Source organism: Benincasa hispida, chromosome 4, assembly GCF_027475165.1.
Source record: "Benincasa hispida cultivar pf3 chromosome 4, pf3_genome.v1.1, whole genome shotgun sequence".
Classification (NCBI taxonomy): Eukaryota; Viridiplantae; Streptophyta; class Magnoliopsida; order Cucurbitales; family Cucurbitaceae; genus Benincasa; species Benincasa hispida.
The window spans coordinates 27,259,672-27,284,179 of record NC_143481.1 but is presented as its reverse complement, the minus strand read 5'-3'; the positions used below and the strand labels follow the sequence as shown (position 1 = coordinate 27,284,179).

At 33.6% G+C, this 24,508-nt stretch overlaps 2 protein-coding genes, 1 long non-coding RNA gene and 1 other non-coding gene across 4 annotated transcripts; all 4 read right to left on the bottom strand.

Moving 5' to 3' along the window:
* Positions 1-2,761: 2,761 nt before the first annotated feature.
* On the bottom strand, positions 2,762-11,517 carry LOC120075867 (uncharacterized). The gene is made up of 5 exons (XM_090312924.1): positions 10,508-11,517; positions 6,168-6,583; positions 5,762-6,099; positions 3,099-5,649; positions 2,762-2,995 (listed from the first exon to the last, which is right to left on the bottom strand). The coding sequence occupies exons 1-3, from the start codon at positions 10,587-10,589 to the stop codon at positions 6,094-6,096; spliced, it is 504 nt and encodes a 167-aa protein (XP_090169050.1). The 5' UTR covers positions 10,590-11,517; the 3' UTR covers positions 2,762-2,995; positions 3,099-5,649; positions 5,762-6,093.
* Positions 11,518-13,801: 2,284 nt separating this feature from the next.
* LOC120076930 (small nucleolar RNA snoR77) lies at positions 13,802-13,924 on the bottom strand. The gene has a single exon (XR_005481677.1). It is a non-coding gene; the product is annotated as a small nucleolar RNA snoR77 (small nucleolar RNA).
* Positions 13,925-15,333: 1,409 nt separating this feature from the next.
* LOC120075866 (AIG2-like protein D) lies at positions 15,334-18,737 on the bottom strand. Its single transcript, XM_039029581.2, has 5 exons — positions 18,503-18,737; positions 18,159-18,231; positions 17,611-17,703; positions 16,925-17,011; positions 15,334-15,694 (listed from the first exon to the last, which is right to left on the bottom strand). The coding sequence occupies exons 1-5, from the start codon at positions 18,664-18,666 to the stop codon at positions 15,551-15,553; spliced, it is 561 nt and encodes a 186-aa protein (XP_038885509.2). The 5' UTR covers positions 18,667-18,737; the 3' UTR covers positions 15,334-15,550.
* Positions 18,738-21,751: 3,014 nt separating this feature from the next.
* Positions 21,752-22,885, bottom strand: LOC120076394 (uncharacterized). Its single transcript, XR_005481540.2, has 2 exons — positions 22,359-22,885; positions 21,752-22,224 (listed from the first exon to the last, which is right to left on the bottom strand). It is a non-coding gene; the product is annotated as an uncharacterized LOC120076394 (long non-coding RNA).
* Between the last annotated feature and the right edge of the window lie 1,623 nt (positions 22,886-24,508).

Genomic DNA, 24,508 nt, shown 5'->3' with positions numbered 1-24,508 from the left:
GCCGCAGATCTTGTAGACTCATGCTCTGAAGGTGACCCTCAAACACGGTAGCCGTGAGAGCCTTCGTAAATGGGTCAACAACATTGTGCTTCGAAGTGATCTTCATGACAATCACGTCCCCTCGATGCACTATCTCGCGGATCAGAAAATACTTCCGCTCTATGTGTTTGTCACGCTTGTGACTCTTAGGCTACTTGGAGTTCGCCACTGCCCCACTATTATCACAATAAAAGGTAATAGGCCTAGACATATATAGAATAACTTCCAGTTCTGTCAAGAACTTCCTGACCCATACGGCCTCCTTAGCAGCTTCGCAAGCCGCTACGTACTCCGCCTCCATAGTGGAGTCTACGATGCACCCTTGCTTAGTGCTTCGCCACGCTACAGCTCCTCCATTAAGAGTAAAGACCGACCCTGATGTGGATTTCCTAGTATTCTTATCAGTCTGAAAATCGGAATCCGTGTATCATTTAAGGATCAAATCCTTTGAACCATACACAAGCATATAGTTCCTCGTTCTTCGTAGATACTTGAGGATGTTTTTAACGGCAGTCCAGTGATCTAATCCTAGATTAGATTGATATCTACTGACTATCCCCACTGCATAGCAGATGTCAGGTCTAGTACATAACATCGCATACATCAAGCTACCCACAACAGATGCATAGGAGATCTGTCTCATCTCCTCCACCTCTTGAGGTGTCTTAGGACGCTGTTCCTTAGACAATGTAACTCCGTGCCTAAAAGGCAATAAGCCACTCTTGGAGTTCTGCATCGAATATTTGATAAGTATCTTGTCAATATAGAAAGCCTGAGACAGAGCTAGCATTTTGTTCTTTCGATCTCTAAAGATCTGAATACCCAGAATAAACTGAGCCTCTCCCAAATTTTTTATTTGGAATTAGGTTGCTGGCCAGTTCTTAACTGCAGTCAGTAAACCTACATCATTCCCAATGAGTAGGATATCATCTATATATAACACTAGAAAAACTACTGAATTGTTATTGATCTTCTTGTATACAAAAGACTTATAAACGTTTTGATCAAAGCCATAAGATTTGATCGCAGTATCAAACCTTATGTTCCAAGATCGAGAAGCTTGCTTCAGTTCATAAATGGACCGATTAATCTTGTATTTGCTTTTGACCTTGGGTTATGAATCCCTCGGGTTGCACCATGTAAATGGTCTCCTCAAGATTGTCATAATATGAGGCAACGGATAGAAGGATCCGGATAGACTTAATTATGGCAACAGGCGAGAAAGTCTCCTTATAGTCAACTCCCTCAACCTAGGTATAACCCTTTGCCACCAGTTTAGCCTTGAAGGTTTGCACCTTCTCATCAGCACCCCATTTCCTCTTGTAGATCCATTTACAGATTTAACCCCATCAGGTTGATCTACAAGATCTCATACGAAATTGAAGTACATAGACTCCATTTTGAGATCTATTGTTTTGATCCATTCATCTTTGTCAATATCCTCTATTGCCTTCTTATAAGACAATGGATCCTCAACTTCGCCATCAGCTACCATAGTCAGGATTTCAATTAAACCCATATAGCGAATAGGTGGGTTCGCAACCCTCCTACTATGTCGAGGTTCCCTCAACACTTGAGGTGGATTTGACCTACTAAATGAACATACTTTAACAACTCTTGTTGAGGTACTAGTTTCTTCAACAAATCTTGTTGAAGATTCAGTAGTTTCTTTGGAAATCTCATTCAACACAATCTTACTTATGGGCTTGTGCTCCCTTATGTGGCCTTCTACAAGAAAAGTAGCATTTGTCGATATAAATACTTTGTTTTCTTTAGGATCAAAGAAGTAACCACTTCTCGTCCTTTGGGGTAGCCTACAAATAGACACAATCTTGAACGTGGTTCCAATTTCTTAAGATTAGCCTCAAGCACATATATTGGGTAACCTCAGATTCTGAAATGACGTAAACTAGCTTTATGACCATTCCATAACTCCAAAGGTGTTTTGGCAATACTCTTGGAAGGAACAACATTCAAGATGTACGCTGCAGTCTCTACTGCATAACCCTAAAACGAGTCAGGTAGGGAAGCGTAACTCATTATAGACCGAACCATGTCCAACGGAGTTCGATTTCTCATTTCTGATGCACCATTTCTGTGAGGTGTATCAATGGTGTATCATGTGCTGAGAGTTGGGATACTATTCCATGTTCTATCATATAGTTCTAGAAAGTTAAATCCATAAACTCTCCACCTCGATCAGATCGAAATTTTTTAATCGTTCTATTTAACGCATTTTCAACTTCAGCCTTGAATTCTTTAAACTTTTCAGACTTATGTTGCATTAAATAAACGTACCCATATTTTAAATAATCATCAATAAAACTGATGAAATATTCATAACCTCTCCTAGCTTTTACATTCATCGGACCATAGAGGACTAAATGTATTAGCTCTAAAGGTTCTTTGGCCCTGTGACCTTTTCCAACAAATGGTCTCTTAGTCATCTTGCCTTCAGGGCATGACTCACATACTGGTAACGAATTCTCTTCTAACTCGTCCAGAAGTCAATTCTTCACCAACCTTTCAATCCTATTGAGATTGATGTGTCCTAGTCTTAGATGACAAAGTTGGATATTTTCTTTAAGAGAAATTTTAAGTCTTTTATGTTGAGTTACTACAGCTTTAAACAACTCAGTGTTATGAAGGGCATTTTTTTGCTAACGGTCTTAGCACATAAAAATTATTTTCCAATTTTCCAGAACAAAAATCAACACCATTCTTAGAAATAAATGCTTTATTAGAAAGAAAGTTGATATCATAACATTGTTCAAGCAAACACTTTACATAAACTAAGTTCCTTTTTAAATCAGGAACTAAATATATATCTTTTAAACCAAGAAATTTGTTCTGTAAAGTGAATCGGAACCTTCCACTGTCACAGCCAAGACGACGTGCCGGTTCCAACCTGCATCGTCATCTCACCAGCATCTAGTTGCCGCAAGGAACTAATTCCCTGAAATGAAGAACAAACATGGTTAGTGGCCCCAGAGTCAATAATCCAGGCAAAATCATCATTCTCCACAAACAGGTTTCCAATACAAGCAAATCATATTTACCTTATTTGGCCTTTTTCTTTTATACCAAATATTTAGGGCAGTTCTTTTTCCCATACCCATCTTCGTTGCAATGGAAATAATTTCCTTTGTCATCGTTGATGGGTTTTCTACCCCTATGAGCAGCAACTACGAGGTTAGCCTTCCCCTTTACACCCTTTTTCTTTTTCCAATTTTTGGTGCTAGAGGAAGAAGGTACAGACTTAGTTCCAGACTTGAGCCTTTATGTAGCTTTTTAGAATATGAAGTAACATTTGCTTCACCCTTCTACTCCTTGCTTTTTAACAAGGATTAGAAGGTCTGTAACTCAATGAGCAGAGTGGTCAGGTTGTCGTCAATTCTATTCAAAACAGCATTCCTACAGAACTGTTGATGATTTTCTTGTATACACAAGGCTGATCAACATTTTGATCAAAGCCATAAGAACTGATCCCAATATTAAACCTTGTGTTCCAAGATCGAGAAGCTTGCTTCAGTCTATAAATGAACCGATTAAGCTTGCAAACCTTTTGCTCTTGACCTTGGGTTATGAATCCCTCGGGCTGCTCCATGTAAATGGTCTCCTCAAGATTGTCATCTAGAAAAGTAGTCTTAATGTCCATTTTCCAAATCTCATAGTCATAATATGCGGCAATTGACAGGAGGATCCGGATAGACTTAAACATGGCAACAGGTGAGAAAGTCTCCTCATAGTCAACTCCCTCAACCTGGGTATAACCCTTTGCCACTAATCTAACCTTGAAGGTTTGCACCTTCCCATCAGCAGCCCGTTTCCTCTTGTAGATCCATTTACAACATATAAGTTTAACCCCATCAGGTTGATCTACAAGATCCCATACGGAACTGAAGTACATAGATTCCATTTCGAGATCAATCGCTTTAATCTATTCATCTTTGTCAATATCCTCCATTGCCTTCTTGTAAGACAATGGATCCTCAACTTCACCATTAGCTACTATAGCCAGCATTTTTGTTAAACTCATATAGCGAACAAGTGGGTTCGCAACCCTCCTATTACGTCGAGGTTCCATCAACATTTGAGGTGGATTTGACCTACTAGATGATCCTACTTCAACAACTCTTGTTGAGGTACTAGGTTTTTCAACGACTCTTGTGGAAGATTCAATAGTTTCTTTGGAAATTTCATTCAACACAATCTTACTTCTAAGCCTATGCTCCCTTATATGGTCTTCTTCAAGAAAAGTAGCATTTGTCGATACAAACACTTTATTTTCTTTAGGATAAAAAAAGTAACCACCTTTCGTTCCTTTGGGGTAGCCTACAAATAGGCACAACCTTGAACGTGGTTCTAACTTCTTAGGATTAGCCTCAAACACATGTGCTAGGCAACCCCAGATTCTAAAATGACGTAAACTAGCTTTATGACCATTCCATAACTCCAAAGGTATTCTGGCAACACTTTTAGATGGAACGTAGTTCAGGATGTATGTTGCATTCTCTACTGCATAACCCCAAAATGAGTTAGGTAAGGAAGCGTAACTCATCATAGACCGAACCATGTCCAACAAGGTTCGATTTCTCCTTTCTGATACACCATTTTGCTTAGGTATACTAGGTGTTGAGAGTTGGAATACTATTCCATGTTCTATCAAATAGCTTTGGAATGTTAAATCCATAAACTCTCCACCTCAATCAAATTGAAATGTTTTAATCATTCTATTTAATGCATTTTCAACTTCAGCCTTGAATTCTTTGAACTTTTTAAAAGATTCAGACTCATGTTGCATTAAATAAACATACCCATATCTTGAATAATCATCAGTAGAAGTGATGAAATATTCATAACCTCCTCTAGTTTTTACATTCATCGAACCATAGAGGTTTGAATGTACTAGCTGTAAACGTTCTTTGGCCCTGTGACCCTTTCCAGTAAAAGGCCTCTTGGTCATCTTGAATAATCATCAGTAAAAGTGATGAAATATTCATAACCTCCTCTAGTTTTTACATTCATCGAACCACAGAGGTCTGAATGTACTAGCTGTAAACGTTCTTTGGCCCTGTGACCCTTTCCAGTAAAAGGCCTCTTGGTCATCTTGCCTTTAAGGCATGACTCATGCATAATTAAAGAATTTTCTTCTAACTCACTTAGAAGTTTACTCTTCACTAACCTCTCAATCCTATTGAGATTGATGTGTCCTAGTCTTAGGTGCCAATGTTGGACATTTTCTTTAGGAGAAATTTTAAGTCTTTTGTGTTAAGCTACTGCAGTCTTAAAAATTTTTGTGTTTTGGAGGGCATTAGTTGCTAACAGTCTTAGCACATAAAGATTATTTCCAGTTTTGCAGAACAAATATCAATATCATTCTTAAAAATAAACACTTTATTAAAAAGAAAGTTGATATTATAAAAATGTTCAAGCAAACACTTTACAGAAACTAAGTTCCTTTTTAAATTAGGAACTACATAAACATCTATTAAAACAAGAAATCTATTCTGTTTAGTCAACCAGAGTCCTCCCACTGCCACAGCCGAGACAACGTGCACAGTTCCAACCCGCATCATCATCTCACCAGCATCTAGTTGTTGCAAGGAACTAATTCCATAAAACAAAGAACAACCATGGTTAGTGGCCCCAGAGTCAATAATCCAGGCAAAATCATCATTTTCCACTAAACAGGTTTCGAATACAAGTAAATCAGATTTACCTTGCTTAGCCTTCTTCTTTTCTGCCAAATATTTGGGGCAGTTCCTCTTCCAATGACCATCTTGGTTGCAATGGAAATAGATTCCCTTTGCAGCCTTGATGGGTTTTCTACCGCTTTGAGCAGCAACTACCAGGTTAGATTTCCCCTTTCCACCATTCTTCTTCTTCCACTTTTTGGTGCGAGAAGAAGAAGGTACAGACTTAGTTCCAAAGGTCAAACCTTTATGGAACTTTTTTTAAGTTGAAGCAACATTTTCTTCACCCTTCTGCTCCTTACTTTTCATCAAGAATTGGAAGGTTTGTAGCTCATTGAGCAAAGTGGTCATGTTGTAGTCAATCCTGTTCAAAACAACATTACTACGGAAATGCAGGAAACTTTCAGATAAAGATTCCACTATGAAGCTAACCTGACTGGTTTCATGGATGCTCAACCCATTCATCTCCGCCACATTGAAGTGGACCATCATGTTGAGAACATGTTCTCGAACAGATGCCCCTTCTTGCATACGGGCATTGAAGATGTGTTTAAGAGTGTCATGCATGAGTTGTGCAGACGATTGTTCGAACATTCCCCTCAGGGACTCCATGATCTCATGAGCTGTGAGTATGAACTCATGCTTCTTGGCCAAGACTTTATTAAGACTTGCCAAGATATATGTCCGGGCTTCTTCATTTGCCCGTGTCAAATGCTCATATGCTTCCTGAACATTTCGAGGAGCATTGTGAGCTGGAATGGGAGGATGATCCTCCATCAGGACAAAATGAAAATCATTGATGATCATAATTGTGTTGATTGTGTTTTTCCAACGAGTGTAATTCTCTCCTGTTAATTTATCCGTCGTGAGTAAACTTAACGTAGCGATAGCCATGTTAAAGAATTTGCTAAAAAAGAACAAACTTTTTACATTTAGTCTACTTGCATTGAACCACTTAAGACAACCAATCAGATTTTAGCAAAATAGTCTAGTGTACCCTAAGTTACATCTATTTTACAATAATATATCAGTGAGGCAGTACAAAAGTCACCGTAGGGTGATCAAGTGTCCTTTCACTAAAATGAGACATTCTCAACCATTAGATAGAAACAACACCTTATCATTGTAACTAACAGTCACCATTGTTCAGTCCATAATTTGTAACATCCTTAACAATTCTGTATGAGTGTAACCCCTCATTTTAAGTTCTAGAGTTCCGCCCCAATGAGTCAACCGTAGGGAAAAAATCAATTGAGACATGAAACTAAAGCAACCATATCCATTTTTGGAGATCGAATAAAGCGTCATGCAATACTACTTTCCTTTAAGGGGACACCCACGATGCCACGAGGCGATGCATGAAACTTTATTTAACCTAATGAGAGAGACCGAGGGATGTGCTGTCACACATCCCGCTCCCACTTACAATAAACAGCCTCTCCATTCACCTTGTTCTTCTCCTCTCTTGCTTCTCAAATTCTCTCTCTTCCAAAATAGCCAAAGGACACACTCTTTCTAGATTCTCACCCAGAGAATAATGAGGTTTCCTTCGTGGTGGTGTTCGTCGGTTCGAGGGATTCCATTGAAGAACAGTCTTCAAATGTAAGGGTTTCCAAAAACCCAAATTTTATTTTATTTTATTTTTCTACATTATCTTCTAAGCATGATGCATAATTCTGTATAAAATTATGATTATGTAAATTTTGGGTTTGGGTCCGATCCCGTATTCCATTCAAGGATCTTCAATTGGTATAATGGTGGGATTGAAAATTCTGTATATTTCATGTAATGATTGTCTGTGAATGTTTTTTTTGCAATAATGGATGTTTCGGGATTAGGCTTTTAGATATAGATTTAATTGCTTTTCTTTTACAAAATTATTTTGTAAGGACCCATGTTTTGGGGCATTAAATCGTTATCGATTCTGTATTTTTATGTTGTGGAGTTGTTCATGATGTTCCTAGTCGAGTCTTGGAGAAATCGAGGGAAATTTCAATGGCATTTCGAAGGAGTTCGAAGCAGTATAGTAGCATCACGACGCTGCGATGCTATGAACAATGATCTTCTCCATAGCGTCACGACACTAGGGCACGACATCGCAACACTCCAAGACGGAGAAGACGCGCAGTCCAATTCCAGTTCGCGTACGGTTCATGGTTTACTAGTCCAGTTCAATTCGTAGGTTCTCCGATTCGAGTTGTTTGGGTTCCTCTGGACCGATTTGTGATTTGGTTTGAGCGATTCTAGGCCCAATTCACCTATTTCGAACTGAATGACTATTATCTTGTAATAGTTAGTTTTATTTCTTTTAGGTGTTTAATCTCGATCCATTAATTGCTTTTAAATTATGTATGTGATGTGTGATTTATAGTTTTTGATCATATGTCCAATAAGGTGCTTAATGATCCTGATTTCTTCCACGAATTACATGCTAACTTCAACTGAGACAATGTTAGATGGCAAGGGTGTACCAGAATTGCAAACCTTCCCATGTGTCGAAGGTTCCGTTATAACACTCGATATGCAATTTTGATTCAGCATGGGCCCATGAGGGCTCGTGTCTTGATATGTTCGAGAAACTTCGAGTTGGAAAGTTACCCGTGGGTAGGTTTATGATGGTTCTCAGGAGAGAGAAACCTGATAACATCCCGACATCCAAGATGGCATCTATAAGCATCATCAATGAGACAATATCTCTCGATTAGTAGGATACTTGCTTAAGTTTTCCTCATAGCCAATGAGTGTTATTATGTCTCGAAAAGCCCCTATAAGTATTTGAATCACTTAACAAGCCCTAGTAGAGTGCTTTAAGTTTGTTTTGGCCCAACAAAGGGGGTCCTAACTTTGGTAAATCTTTAACTTCAAGTTCAATTTCCTTCTTCACAAATTTATAAATTTCGTTATCGATGCTAACACCGCCCTTTAGGTTCAAAATTTCATTCAAATTACCCATAACCCACAAATTTATTTATATTTTATAATGTCACATCTTTGTGTTGTACAATTGTCCCTCCTTTTCTTTAGATTCTAAAAAAAATTAGGGAAGCTTATGGGAAGGAATTACCTGTGTATTGAGTTCTTTCATATCTCAATTGTCAGATATTTTTGGTATTGTTAGGTCATCATTTATTTTGAATTGTCTACATTACATTTTATAAATAATATCTTAATTTCTTTTAATAAAATCTATTTTATGTCATCAATCAAAATATGTACTTTTGAAATGAACTAATTGTAGATATTATTTAAGATATTCTTATAATCTAATAATTAATAATTAATTAAATCCATATTAGAAGTTAACAAAGTGTCTAACTTAGGAGTTAAACAACCTAAGGAAGTATTTGAAACAGAGACTATCTTAAGACAATAATAACCACATCTTACTATACTAAATTCTATTTTGTAATTTCAAAAAAATCCATTTACTATCGTTTTTACTATTTCCAATTTCAATGTTACTATTTCCTTTCCAAACTAAAATAATTTACAACTCAAACACAAACTATTATAACTAAATTATTATAACTATTCACCACAAATGCCCCCATGAGGCAAAAGAAAAGTTTAGGTATAAATGACTACCAACAAAGGATGAGTTGTGATAAATAAAACATGCAATATCTTATAAAATAAAAACACAAGGAGAAATTACTTTATATAGTTACCCAAAGCTATTCCTAATTTTAAAAACATTTCTCAAATTTTAAAAACAAAAATCGAAAAGAATTAACAAACAAATCAATTTCTTAAAGAATGAGAAACGAAAACAAAAACAGAAGACGTTATCAAATAAATAATTTGTTTAAATTTAATCAATTTACAGTGATAGATGGTTCGTTCCAAAATAACTATGTTATTAAGCCTCTTAGAGTTTATTCCAAAATGACTATGTATATTTTTTTTTTGCTCTAGTAAATCAAAGTTTTTTCTCCAAGAATAATTGTTGTATTGTTCTTTTAAATAAGAGTGTTCATGGATTTGATTGAATTGAAAGACTTTTTGAACTCATCAAAATTCTTGGGTCATTTATTTAAATTTTGTTATAAAAAGAAGTAAAACGTAAATGTGTGAAAATAATCTAATTTAATTATTTTTATATATTAAATTAAGATTAACAATTCAATTTCAATTTATATAATGAAAACTTTCTATCTAAAATATAGAAAAACCACTATTAAAAGTTGTTGAATAATAAATTATTCAAAAAATATTGAAATTAAATAAAATTAAAATCAATATATGTATAAATAATTGTATTATAAGTAATAAAAGAATATATTTTAAAATTAATAATAAATTTAAGTTAGTTTGGGTTATATTAAATGATTTTTGTGAATCATGAGTTTTTCGTCTAGCAAAGCAATGCAATCGTTTAGTAAACACCGCACGATCATTTAGCTCGCCCAACCGCAATTTAGTAAATCTGTATTTACTTGACAACTTCATGAGTTTCTTTTTCACTAAGACAAAACTCAAAACCTTTTCAAATGTTTGTAAAAACCTCTTTTCAAAATAGAAAACCACTTTCCTTTTAAACTCACGGTTACCATGATCCAATAACCACCCACTACTTTGGTTATTTAAAATGCATTAAATACAGAAAAGTTAAAGGAATTAAAGAAACACAGAAATAAATGCAAGAGATTTAATTAAAGAATAAATGCATAAAGTCATGAAACAAATCAAATGAAGTAGTAAAAGACAAAGTTCAGAAATCCATAAAGACAGAAATTAAAGAAAGCATTTAAACAAAGATGTGAGATATGGACCGGAAGATGACTTTCTTTGAATGAGTGCAATCCACACCTCTACAGGCGGTCCAGCTTGCCTGCCCAATGTCTTCAGGAACATTGCTCCTACTATTCAAATTCAAACCCTAATTTTAATTTGAACATTTCAAATTGAAATTCAATTTGAACAAAAATTGATATCATTCCAAATTCACTCAATTTAATAATACAAGGTGTTCATGTTTTACGAGCTAATAGAGGGACCTTATGGACCTATAGATCATGAGTTCCAACGATTTAAGATTAGTTGGCTAAAACTCTTTAGACCAAATTAATCAGTATTCATTAACTATCAAGTCACACCACTATAGCTCGATAGTTGCACTCTCCTCACTGTAGATATATTTGTGTCCACTTAATTTAACCATAATCAGTAAGTCGACCCTCTCCTCACTGTAGATATATTTGTGTCCACTTAATTTAACCATAATCAGTAAGTCGACCCTTCACAAGTTGTGATTACGAAAACTATTTAGGAAAATAGAGTGATTTTGAAACTATTTAGAAATCTATGGTTGTTTTGGAGATTTCAAGGCAGAGATTTAGTTTAAAATATTTTGTCGAGGGTTCAACCCTCGACTTGTCGAAAATTAAAGAAGAGATAGAGAGTTTGACCCTCGACCTGAGAAGAGGACGATGGTTCAACCCTTGACCTGTCGAAAATTAAAGAAAAGATCAAGGGTTTGATCCTCGACCTAAAGGAAATTAAGAAGAGGACGAGGGTTCAACCCTCGACCTGTCGAAAACTAAAGAAGATCTGTAAGGAAAGATGAGAAAATTTGAAAGAGGTCGAGGGTTACTTCTGGAAAATTATAGAACAAACCCTCGACTTATACGATTAGGTATGCGATCGTCTAGTATGCGACCTCTGGAAAATTATAGAACGATCGTGTAGCAGATGAGCGATACTATACAACTAGGTATGTGATCGTTTAGTAAGTGAACGACACTACACGATGTGGTAGGCAATTGTGTAAGCGGGTGCTAGGCGATCATGTAGTAATTGCACAGAGGTAAACGATGCTCGCAGTAGCTAAGCGATAGGCTAAGAGCGAGATCAGTTGTTAAACGATTGAGCTAGACGATACAAAGTCTCGCTAAACAATAGCGCTATGTGTTGGACGATAGCATTAAGCGATGGGGCATTGGCACTATAAGATAGGCATCAACGCTAGACGATGAGTTGCACGACAAGTGCTAGATGATAGACGATAGACATTGAATGCTAGACGATAGTGAGCGAGAGATAAGAAAACACTGAGCGAAGAAAGTTTCTTAAAATGAGTTCTAGATTTTGAGTTATGAATTTTTGAAATTGAAACAGAAAATCAGTGCGTAAGCAGGAAGATTAAACAGGCAACTCACCATAGCGAGCGAGAGATAAAAAAATGAGCGAGAGTGAGTAAAGGAAGAGAAGGATCTCCCTAAGGATGCAAATCTCGTTGAAAAGTTACAAATCTCGCTAGAAGTCACAAATCTCGTTGGAAAGTTACAAATCTCGCTGGAACGATCATTTACAATCTCTCCATGATCGCTTAGTATGACTAAACGCTTACTAAATCCTATGCGATCGACCACAAACTCCAACACGATCGCTTAACTATTACTATTACACGATCACCTTCTCAAAACCTATACAATCACATATCTTTTACTATACGATCGTATATCAAATGCTACACGATTGCCTAGTGGATGTAGACGATGAACGACACACTGCATGGCCTCTCGAGAGCTCTCTTTCCCTACTACACGATCGCCTACCTTTTTACTATACAATCGTATACCAAATGCTACACAATCGCATAGTGGAAGTACATGATGAGGACACGCTGCGATGGCCTCTCAAGAGTTCTCTTTCCTCACTACGTATACCAAATGTTACACGATCGCATAAATATTTTCTATTTCTTTTTCTTTTTCTTTTAGATCATGACTTTAAACCCTGCAAACGTTGAGAGATTCCAAATTCCAACGCACTATCCCACTCCACCCTCAAGCTCGAGAAAACCATTAAAGATATATACGAATATATATACTACAAATGATGAGCGTTAGTCTGTTTTTCGACAAATTAAGTCATTCTCGATATGTTGATTTAATTCAATTTAATTTTTATATTACTGATTTAGTTAATTTAGATTCTAAATTATTAATTTAAAAATTTAGATGGACAGACAAATTTTTGTATGACTAAAACAGCCACACATGTAGTCCATCAGATCAGGAACCTAATTAATTATTTTATACACATTTTTATTATATTTGTCTTTATAATATTTTGTGTTTTAGATTATTACAAAATTATTATGCATACTTCGCCCAATCTTTTTTTTTACACTATGATGAGCTTCGCCCAATCTTTTTTTTTTACACTATGATGAGCTACCTACTTAAATCTTCCCAAGTAGAAGTCTGCTTATGCATCACTCTCGATCACTATCGTCTAACATTCAATGTATATTGATGCCAATCATGCAATACCAACACCCCATTGATTAATGCTATTGTTTAGCAAAATCCTTTGTATCGCCTAACACCCTAACTCAATCATTTAGCAAACAGTCTCGCTCTCAACAATCTCGTTCTCAGGGATCACTCAATCATTTAGCAAACAATCTCGCTCTCAACAATCTCGTTCTCAAGGATCTCGCTGATCTCACTCTAAGGGGTGAACCCTCGACCTCTTCTCACTTTTCTTTAGGTTGAGGGTTGAACCCTCGTCCTCTCTCAATTTCCTTCAGATCAAGGGTTGAAACCATAGATTTCAAGTTGAGATTATGAGTTATTTTTCTAACAAAAGTGTATGATAAAATCATCTGTTTTACAATTAACTCTTAATTTAGTTCCATTGCTTAATATTATTACTGGTTAAAAGTGGAAATCTGCATACAAAATTTCAACAATAAGCATCAATATAGATTTCCTAATGTACCCATTGAAAAACTATAAATTAAATACTATGCTAGCCCTGAAGTATAGGGTTTTTATAGTAAAAAATGAGAGATGCTCGAGATATTTCTGTAATTCACTTTGGACAAATCAACTGAGTCATCAGTGGTATCTCAACCAAACTCACTGCCTCTCCCAACAAAACCCCAGTTCAATCCACCTACCACTTCTATAAAATTATTGAATAATTTCCGTATATTCTTATTTACCAATCATCAATAAACCAAATGATCTCAGATCTCAGATTATGGAGAAAAGGAAGGACATTAAAACATAAATCAACCAAGAACACAACACGAAATCGATAAAAACTAATAAACAAATGTACTTAGGCTTACTAGACCAGCTTCAAAGGAAATCTCAGCAAGTCTGAAGAGCAAAAGCAATTCGATCTACGAGCAGTTTAACGCCTCCTTTGCCATGGAAATTGCAGAGGGGCTGCCTGAATTACTACTCGGAACCAAAATACGAATCATTTGAAACAAAATCGACCTTAACATACCGATTCAAAATTCAAGATTATAGAGATGTGAATTAAAGAATGATGAACAGTGTATCAGCCTCAACAAAGATATTCACAAGGAGGAAAGAAAACCGTAGCGAATATGGGTGAAGAGGTTGAAGAGATGATTTAGGGAACTGCATTCATCTCTAAGGCATAAAAATTTGGCCAAAGAGCCAAACTCCAGTCCCATGATATTAGCGATCTTCACAAAAAATCTACTTCGAGCAAGTGAATGATTAAGGAGGAAGAACATAGATGAACTTCAGATATTATTTGGTGAACCTAAATTAATCGAACATCGTTGCCGCTTTAAAGAAACCCTAAATTTGGATGCACCTGTTAGGATCCACGCTTGCTTTATATAGGGCGTCGACAGCTAATGAGATTACGATTTTAGCCCTTTATCTCCCGGTTTTCTCTCGTTTAAATTTAAATTGAAAATTAGAAAAGATAATTCGAAAATTGAAATTCTTAAACTACGCTGTAAAGAAGGCCAACTCATTCATAAACTGCCACATCGGTCACAGATAATAGAGACCATTTACTATTATTATTATTTTATTTTGGAAAGGTTCATTGAAAATATTTTTTCTGACATTCATTAACTACAAGTGTTAATAGATACTAACTTCAAATTTTAGAATCCAAAATTATATTTTACTCTAGAAATTTATTATATTTTTTATGAATTATATAACATAGATACAATGTGAAATTGATAAATATTTATAAAAAGTAGCATTGAAACTATTTTTTTTAGAAGAATTATGAAGTTTGACAATTATTAAATCGTCAATCAGTGCATTGGACAAATTTCATTTTGTGCAAAATTTTATTTTAAATTAAATGGTAAATTTGATTGAAAATGGTTAGAATTCAATCCCTATAATATAATCAAAATTCAGTTCTTATGGTTTGATAAAACATTCACAAATAGCTCCCAAGGTGGAAACTATTTATGAGAACGAGACTATTTATGACGCGTTATTTTATCAAACTATAAAGGTTAAATTCGAACTATTAAAATCATAAAGACTAAAATCCAATTTTGTAATTTAACTTTTATTTTATTAAATTACTGAATTTATGAAGATTTTAGTACTATTTTCTGTGAAAATTAGGAGAATTAAACTGGGTGAAAATTTCAAAACTTGTTAAAAAATAATTTCTTAAAAAAGAAAAAAGAAAAAAAACAAAGCACATTGAAACTCAATTAAAATTTCTAAAAATGATCTTTGCCATTTTATTTGCTCACACCATTCTAAATTATACACAACTTCTGTTCTTTATTTTGAATTGAAGAAAGAAAGAAAGAAAGTTCCAAAAGACACACAACAATAGACCTGTGTTTTACAATTGAAACAACATCATTTTTTTTTTTAAAGAAAGAAGGAACTTCATTTTTCCCTTAAACACACAGTACTGAAACCTGTTTTTTGGCAAAGCCATGTAATGACCTTTTTCTGGACCATGAACCATGAGAAACAAAAACAAATCTAGTAGTAAGATGACCAGCAATGATCTAAATTCCTCAACATTGGAAACAAAAACAAAACTATTTCATATCAAGTAATGAGAGGGCTATCACCTCCTTTATGGTAGAATGATTCATAAGTTGCCACTCTTGACTTTGGCTCAGGCAATTGCAACTCTTCTACAAATCTAGTAGTCATCTGTACAAAGTCGTCCATATGCGACTGTTTCCATTCCTTGTTTCAATGTGATAGAAGGTAATGAGAAATTAGGACATTGAGTTTTTGATGTTATATAAATTTATAACCAAATTAGGAGAGTTAGCATAATTATCATCACTTGAGTAAACGCATCCTAAATGGCTAGATAGAAATTCTTCAGCTTAAAATACTTGGTCATAGAACTCATGTCCATGCACAAGTACAATAAAAGGGAGACTAGAGAGAGAGGGACAAAAAAACAAATGGCCCTGTTCCATAACCTAGCATATTGGATTTAAATTTAAGCAAGACATTTTTTTTTATAGGAAAATTTAAGCAAGACATACACAATAATAGTTCTCAACTGTTAGGGCAGTTCTCAATTTGGTATCTTTTAAAATTTTTCATTTTAGGCCCTTTGGTAAAAAAAATGTGAAAATTTGTTTAGAAAAAGTTAATTTATCACAAACTTATTATATTATTAACTTATTCAAACGGGTAGATATCACTCAGAACTCAAAAACTATTTGACATGTTATCCACTAAGAAGCACGAAAACAGATACGAGACAAGGAGACAATGCAACACATACATAGTGACATGTCATTTCTTAAAAATTTCGGACACGGACACAACAAGTACGTGTTTATAAAAAGATACATTTTAAAAAATCCATAGCATTTTTATTCCAAAAGAAAGTTCAAATAAATGGATTGATGCATTTATATGCTTTAAAAATTAGTTTGATGTATTTCACACTCAATTTAATTGTTATTGTCATATATGTGTCTTTTCAATATACTCAACAAGTATTCTATGCATGTCTAATACATTTGTTGCACTAACAAGTGTCCTATACGTGTCTCACAAGTGTCAAACTATCAAAGTGTCCGACACATGTTGGACACGGAGACTCTAGCCAAACTAGAATGTCTATGCTTCTTAGGTTTTCCATATCCAACTTGTTTGTCCTCAAAATTTGCGTCGCCCATCAACAAAAATCACTTCCTAGCATATCCAAGTGGTGGTCCACATGTCCAAATATGTTTCATAAATTAGTGCGATGATACAAGCTTTCATTACCAAAATCTTACGATTCTTTTTAGAAGGACCTAAAAGAAAATTATCATTCCATTAAGGGCAAACTTGAGAATTTTAATATATCAGATCCAAATTGGGAATTGCCCGAAAGATTAGTGAGGATTTGGTATATTTAGCATAACACGCCTTGATGAGGACCAAAGGACTAAAGACAAGGTGTATTACCTCGAAATTCCACTCTCCATACAAGAAGTCTGCATCGCTGCTGCTGCTCCAAACATAGGTAAGAGCTGCTAGTTTCTCCGAACCATCCTGTGAAGAAAAAGAAGCAGGAATTGTCCACAGAAATATGTGCTAAATATTAGTAGAATTACTGAAAAAACGATTACAAAACATTAAAAAGGTATTTGGGGTACTGAGTTGAAAATTGAGTTTTTTTTTTATCTTTAAAACGGTTTTGATTTTTCTAAATAAACATTTGAATCCTTAACCAAATTCTAAAAATAATTTTTTTTTTTTTTTAAAAAAATACTTTTAAGTTTTCAAAACTTGCTTTGTATTTTTAAACCACCTTTCAAAGTAGATAATAAAAGCAAAAAACCTCATAGGTAGAAGTAGTGTTTATAAGCTTAAATTTCAACCTTAATTCTGCATTAGTAATCAAATGGACTTTTAATTCCTACTCTACTTTCTTGACTACTCGTACACAAACAACCTTCAAAGAAATTTCAAAAGTGAAAAGTCTATTATTAAATCACAAGCAAGGAGTTCAAAGCACCACGCAATGTATGTCTAATTATCCTATCTACATCCCTATCCATAGCTAAAGTTAAGGTTATTCGTACGTTACAAAAATGGTTAACAACGAGCAGTTAAGAATTAAGAAGAACTAAATGGTTTCCAATACTTACCACCAAGGAAACCTCAACAACGTTTTTTTCATATTCAACATCTTCAAACATATCCAAAATATCCATTTCTGGATTCGTGATGCCAAAGAGAACCTGCCAATGAGCATAACAATTCCTTGTGAAAAGAAGATAAAAATTTATCATATGCCGTGTCAATGTTTATCATAGTAAGGCAAGTATTGGAAGTAGAGATTACACAGGAAAGCAAAAAGGTCTTGGACATACTACAATCATAAGAATGTTGACTCATAATGGAAAATGAGACCGTTTACAACAGGATTTGTTTTGAAAAAATCTACCAATGACCTCAAATTTAGAGAAATTAATGGAAGAAATGTAGTATTCCACCTCAAAACCAAGTCTTAATCATGTTTCAACTAACTACACAAAGGCACAAAAACAGGAGAGGAAGATAAATCATCAGAGAATTCAATTAGAACATATCAGGTATCCCTCCAAGGGTGGGAAAATCACAAGAAATAGAAAAAAAAAAACAAAAAAAAAATTCAAATCCAGAGCTTCAAAAAGAAGAATGCAGGTTTCTTTACCTTTCCAGTAATTCTCTTATTCTCAACAGGCAAAATAGCTGGATAAACACGTCCTCTAACGCTAAATCTCTGGCTGCAGATCAAAACAACCAATTTTTCACAACAAAATTCGCGCATATAAATCCCTAAATGATCAGTGGATAAATAATCAAAAGTAAATAGATAGACTCATTCTCCAGACTAGTTTAGATATCGATTGTGTGAAATAAACATCACGATTCATTAGCCTAAGAAGTTATGAAACCAAATTGGTACAGAAATTCATTCCATTCGTTCTCATCCTCAATTTAGACGGAGAAATTACGCGAAATAGATAGAAAAAGAGTTCGTAAGAACAGACTGACTAGCCATGGAGAACAGCAGAAGACGACTGAGGAATGCGCTTCAGAAGAACACGAACGACGTCATCGGCTAAGAGGCTTCCATAGACGAAAACGTTGTGAAGACTGTGTGATTGATCGGAATGAGAAGCGGCAACAACCACCGGCGATGGGCCCATCAAACTCATCGTTCACAGCAACGATAAGATTTCACCACATTTCTTGAGAAGTTATTTGAATTAAATATTTGAAATTTTGATCTCGGAAGGATTCTGTGGTATTTAAAAAGCATTGTTCTAATGACTTTTTTTTTTTTTTTCCTTTTTTCTTTTTGTTAAAAAATATTTCAATACTTTAATATCACTCCTCAACTTTCATAAACATTTGAAAACTATTCTGGTAATCAACTTTGTTTTTTTCTATTTCAAATATAAATCGAGATTTAATACTATATAACAATAACCTAAAACAATTGGATGATCTAAATTTTTTTTTCTAAATTATTATCATCCAAATTTTTATTTAAACAAATTATTCCATAATATTTTGTAACATTTATAAAAGTTCATGATATTATGTAAAGATATTTTTGAAACATACGATGGAGTATAGGGACAATTTTTAGAATGTAACTTTTTTGTTTCTAAAGTTAGTTTTCTTAAATTTAAAGCCAAATGCCAACTAGTAAAGAATAATCTATGCACCGTAAAGGTAGCACGAGAGAGGATGGATTAGGTTTCTCGATATATTCCTTATTATCCAATGCTTGTCCATCAAAATTTGACTCAAAATTACAGTGTTAAACTATAATTGAATTGTCTAAATAAAAGAAAATATATATATATAGAAAAAAAAAAGTTAAATTGCAACAAATGTCATGTTTAGCGATAATAACTAAGTGTATGACAACATTTTAAAAAACAACAAATATAGTCAAATCTATCAATTATATGTTCTATTGTTGATAAATTTCTACCAATAATTCATCTATCTCAAATAGACTATCTAAATTTTGTTATATTTACAATTTTTTTACATTATATTATATCCTAATACTTTGAGCTTAATTTTATATTTATAACTACCACATATAAAAATTAAGTCAAACTTCCATTGATGCCTGGTTAATTGATCTTCATCGAGTCTTCTATTTCATTTTATCTTATATTTTGAAATTGGATTTGTATTCGAAGATTATCTTAAGAGTGTGTAGAATATTAATCTGGTTCCAATTTTGGATCCCTCTTCACCTTTACTTTTATAATTTATTTCTGCATTGTTTCAAATAATAATGGTAATAATAAACACTAAAAAAATATTTGTGTTTGGTTTAACTTTTAAGTGTTTAATTTAGAAAAAAAATCATTTTAAAAAAATTAAAATATTGGACAACTATTCGAAATAATTTTTAAAACATTCTCAAATGCATTCTAAACAGTTTTTTTTATCAAAATTATTTAAATAAAAATGATTTTTTTTAAAAAAAAAATTCTCTAATCAATTTAAATAAGTCCATAATGGATGGAGTTCAAATTGAAATCGATGATTCCACGTGGTGATTTTGAACTAAAAATAATAAATAAATAAATAAAAGATATTCCGTGTAAACAAATGGGTTAGGAGTGTTTTATTGATTTATTCTTTATTCAACTTTGTCAACGTGATGATCGTTTTGAAATAAATATGATTAAAAAATCAAGATTTGTGTTTTAAAATCAAGGGTGTTCCAAAAGACCCACAACAATATCCCGAGACCTGTTATTTTGGCAAAGCCAAGTAATTATCTTTTTCTAGACTATGAAATAGTACGCATTGATCTAAGGTCACCTTTTTCATTTACCGATCTATAGTAAAAATTAGTATAATCGTAATGGAATTCCATTAAAAGATTAATGATAATGAGTCATGATCATAAATGTAATTGAATTGCTCTTGATTACGTTTATTTAGAATTATGAATTTTGTCACATATACCGTTACTTTTATTACCTTTACTCTGAAGTCAAAGAGTAACGGTAACCGTAAATGTGTCAAAACTCATAATTTTCCCTATGGAACAATAATAATAATGGTATCCGTAACGTAACAATAACGATACGATATAGTTTTCAGACACAACTGGATCGAGCATCCTCCACTTGTCAATCAGTTTGCTTTTTTTTTTTATTGGATGTTAGTATAGTATAAAACACAAAAAAAAAAACACCAGAGATAATCAAATGAGACTCACTTTCTACACTACTATTGATTTATTATGTTTTTGCTAGAATAAACATGGTCTAAATTCTCCAACATTCAAAACAACTATTTGATATCAAAGAATGGAGGACTATCACCTCTTCTATATCGTAGAATGACTTTGACTCGGGCAATTACAACTCTACCACAAATCTAACATATATACAAAATCATCCATCAATACCGTTTCCATTCCTTATTCAATGTGGTTGAAGGAAATAAAAAATTAGAAGGGTGTCTCAAAGTTTCAAATCAAAACTATTGATTTTATATAGATTCAACCAAATTAGTGGAGACTAGAGAGAGGAAGAAAAAAAAAACAAAAAAACAAGGGTCCATGTTCCATAGCCTAGCATATTAGACTTAAAAAAGGCAAAACATATACAAGTAAGGAGTTGAAAAGTGTGGAGTTGCGGAACTCCACTTCTTGTATGGCCCAAAGAGTTTGTGAGTCTCACTGTTAAAAAAAACATCCATTTTATACCTTATTAAGATATTAACTAGAAGTTCACAACTCCCCTCTTACTTTAAAACACTTTCGAAATGGTTAAAACTACTCTAGACATTTTTAAAATCATTCTAAAACATGTTTTTACTCATTCAAAATCAATTTTGATAATATTAAAATTATATTTGAGTGATTGAATACATATTTGGAAGTGATTTTGAACATGGTAAAAGTGATTATAACAAATTTAAAATTATTCTCAAACATGCCCATGCCCTACATGAAAACATAGCTGCACTCACCAAATTGTTAAAGCCACGGGGGAGGAAGATAAATCATTAGAGAATTCAAGTAGAACATTTCAGATATCTCTCCAATGGTGAAAGAATTAAATGAAAGAGAAAAGAAAACAAATAAAATCAAATCCAGAGCTTCAAAGATAAGAATGTAGGTTTGTGTTTACCTTTTCAGTAACTCTCTTATTCTTAAGAGGCAAAATAGTTAGATACACAAGTCCTCTAACGCTAAATCTCTAATTGCAGATTCAAAACAACAACAAAAAAAAAAAAAAAAAAAAGTGGGGCATATGAATACTTAAATGATCGTAAGATGAATAATCAAAAGCAAATAGCCAGACTCATTCTCTAGATATTGATTATGTGCAATAAACATCATGATTTCATTAGCCTAAAAAGTTATGAAACCAAAAGGCTCTGATTACATGTTAGATAAGACGAGATGAGATTTTATGTCTTTCCTCAACGTTCTTATCCAAAATATGTTGGTTGCTCGGCATCGGACTGCTAGTTCGATGTACCTCCTCAACCCATTGTTTATATTCATCCTGGAGTGGAAGAGAGTCCGAAACATAGATATTTGACACCTAACAGTAGAACCCTCATTCCCCCAAATAACAGTAAGATATTTGTATTGTGTGTGATTATGTTGTCTAGTTTAAAGTGACGATCAGGTTGTGTTGCAACAACATTGTGCACCAAGCAGAGCCTATAGACAGGCTCAGATGTTGATCTTCCAATTCCAACTCTCACAAAGCATCCAACTATCAACTCCTCAAAGAAAGGCTCCATTAACCATTTTCATTATTAGATTTACTTATATTTGTCTAGTGGGTGTTCATATACTTCTCATTTGAATCAATGAAAACGAAATATAGTGGAAAAATATTTAAAATACCTGAAGTTGATCTGATCTAACCTCTTCTTTAGAGATCCGGAGGGCTTCCCATCATCCCTAAGACTCACTTCCTTCAACAAGTAAATTTTCTAAATCTGCCATGTTTTGCAGCCTCCAACACCAATAAACAAAAAACAAAAAGATCCACCGGTCAGATTTGGCCAATTTCACCCTATTGAAGAAAGAAAATAGAACCCGACAGAAGAAGAAGAAGAAGAAATTGATTCCGGCAACTGAGATAAGGTTTTAAATCGGGTTGTGGAGATGCTGTGCGGCTGCGTCAAATGGGAAAGAGAATATAAATCAAAGAGTTGGATGGAAAGGAATACTCCATCCATCTGATTAAATTCAATCATGGACTAATCATCCAATCCAATTATGAGCTCAACCTCGTAAAATTGGATATATATGCTAACTTTTCAAATTCATTATCAAAATTTTGTAGTTTTCCAAATAACTAGAAAAATATTATAGTTTTCTTCAACACTTGACCGGACCTTTTTCCTTTTTTTTCCCCTTCTCAAATCGTTGAGTACATACCTCTTCCTCTTTTTTTCTCATTTTTTAATTTTATAGTATTCCTTTCTTTTTTTTTTAAATTAAAAAATATATATTTTTTTTTGTTTTATACTCTTCCTTTTCTTTTCACTTTTTTGATAGAAAAAACCTACTCTAAAAATTAATTTTAAAAACCTATACGAGTAAATGTAAATATAAAAATAACATGGAAACAATATATATATATATAGTGCAATGTGAATATAAAAATTATGTGCAAAAAATGAACGATACATTTTTAACTAAACGTTCTTGAGATTGAAAAGTGAATTTTGAAAAGAATGAAAAAAGTCTATAAACTGTCCAATCCTGTTGCTCATAAAAGAATATTGTTTGATTATTTATTAAAAATGGTACATTATTATATTCTAAATGTCACATTGTTTATTAAAAAACAGCACATTATTATATGGGCTAACAAGAGAAATAGAAAATTTAAAGTTTCATTTGGAAAAATGGAAACAAGTTTCAAAATTATAAAAAGAGCAAAACAAATTTATATAATAGAAAATACTAATTAGTAAAGATACATGATGCGTTTTAAATATGTGATGGAGTAAGTGCTATGTGATGTCTTATTAATGCATTGCTTTACCTAGTTAAACCGAAGTATAAGTCTAACTAGAGTCATGGTGAGTCCAGGATTGAACTCAGGAATTGTGTCCTATATATGCGATGACAAATATTATTTCGATCTTGATGCAAGTTGTTTACTAAATATGCGATGATTTTGATCCTATTCTATTGCTAAAATAAAAAGTGATGAATATGATGGAAATCACACTTCAAAGTGAAATAATCTATGCGAGAAGTACAAGATTCGAATGAATGAAGGTAAGGTTGAAAAAAATATTCACTAATATTCCTAAGTAAAACCATAAATCATGCGTTCAAGTAAACCGCTAAAAAATTACAACCTACACTTTACAGTGTATTTAGCCACAATATCCTATCTATAGGATGCATGCAGTGAGTATTTGATGCAAAAGATGTTTCTTTATTTCTAAAGATGCTCTCTTCTTGTTTTACGAGGTCTAAATCTTTAGTCTTTTCAAACCTAGATTTAATCTACTTATAATAATCTTTCGACTTATTCAAATAGTTTATAAAGCATACATAAAACAAGTTGAATGCATGATTATGCCTTACTTAGTTCATGTTAGCTGAAATGTTTCTCAACCCATAAAGAGATTAGTTGCTCATGGTAAATTGAGGAGATGGATAAGAGAAAAACTGTAAATGCATTCATCTTGAGAAAAAGAAGTCTTTCAATATTTACAGAATACAAATAAAAACTGTCGAAGAAAAGAGAGAGATAGAAAGTTAAGTCGTAGTATGTAATTCCTTGCTCCTTCCGACTCTGTGGATGACTGCTTCACAAAGAGTGTGTTGAAGGTGAGGTTCCCTTTCTACTTCCAAAGAGGAATCATAAGCTTTCACTTAAGATTTCACGAGGGCTCGAAGAGAAAGTGTTTTAAAGTAAGAATTTAGGCAGAGTTTTTCTCCAATGTCTTGGTTGTGTTATTGCATGGAAATTTCATTGGGTATTTATAGACGTCAAGGAGCAACTTTTTCTTCTCTTACTAATGATT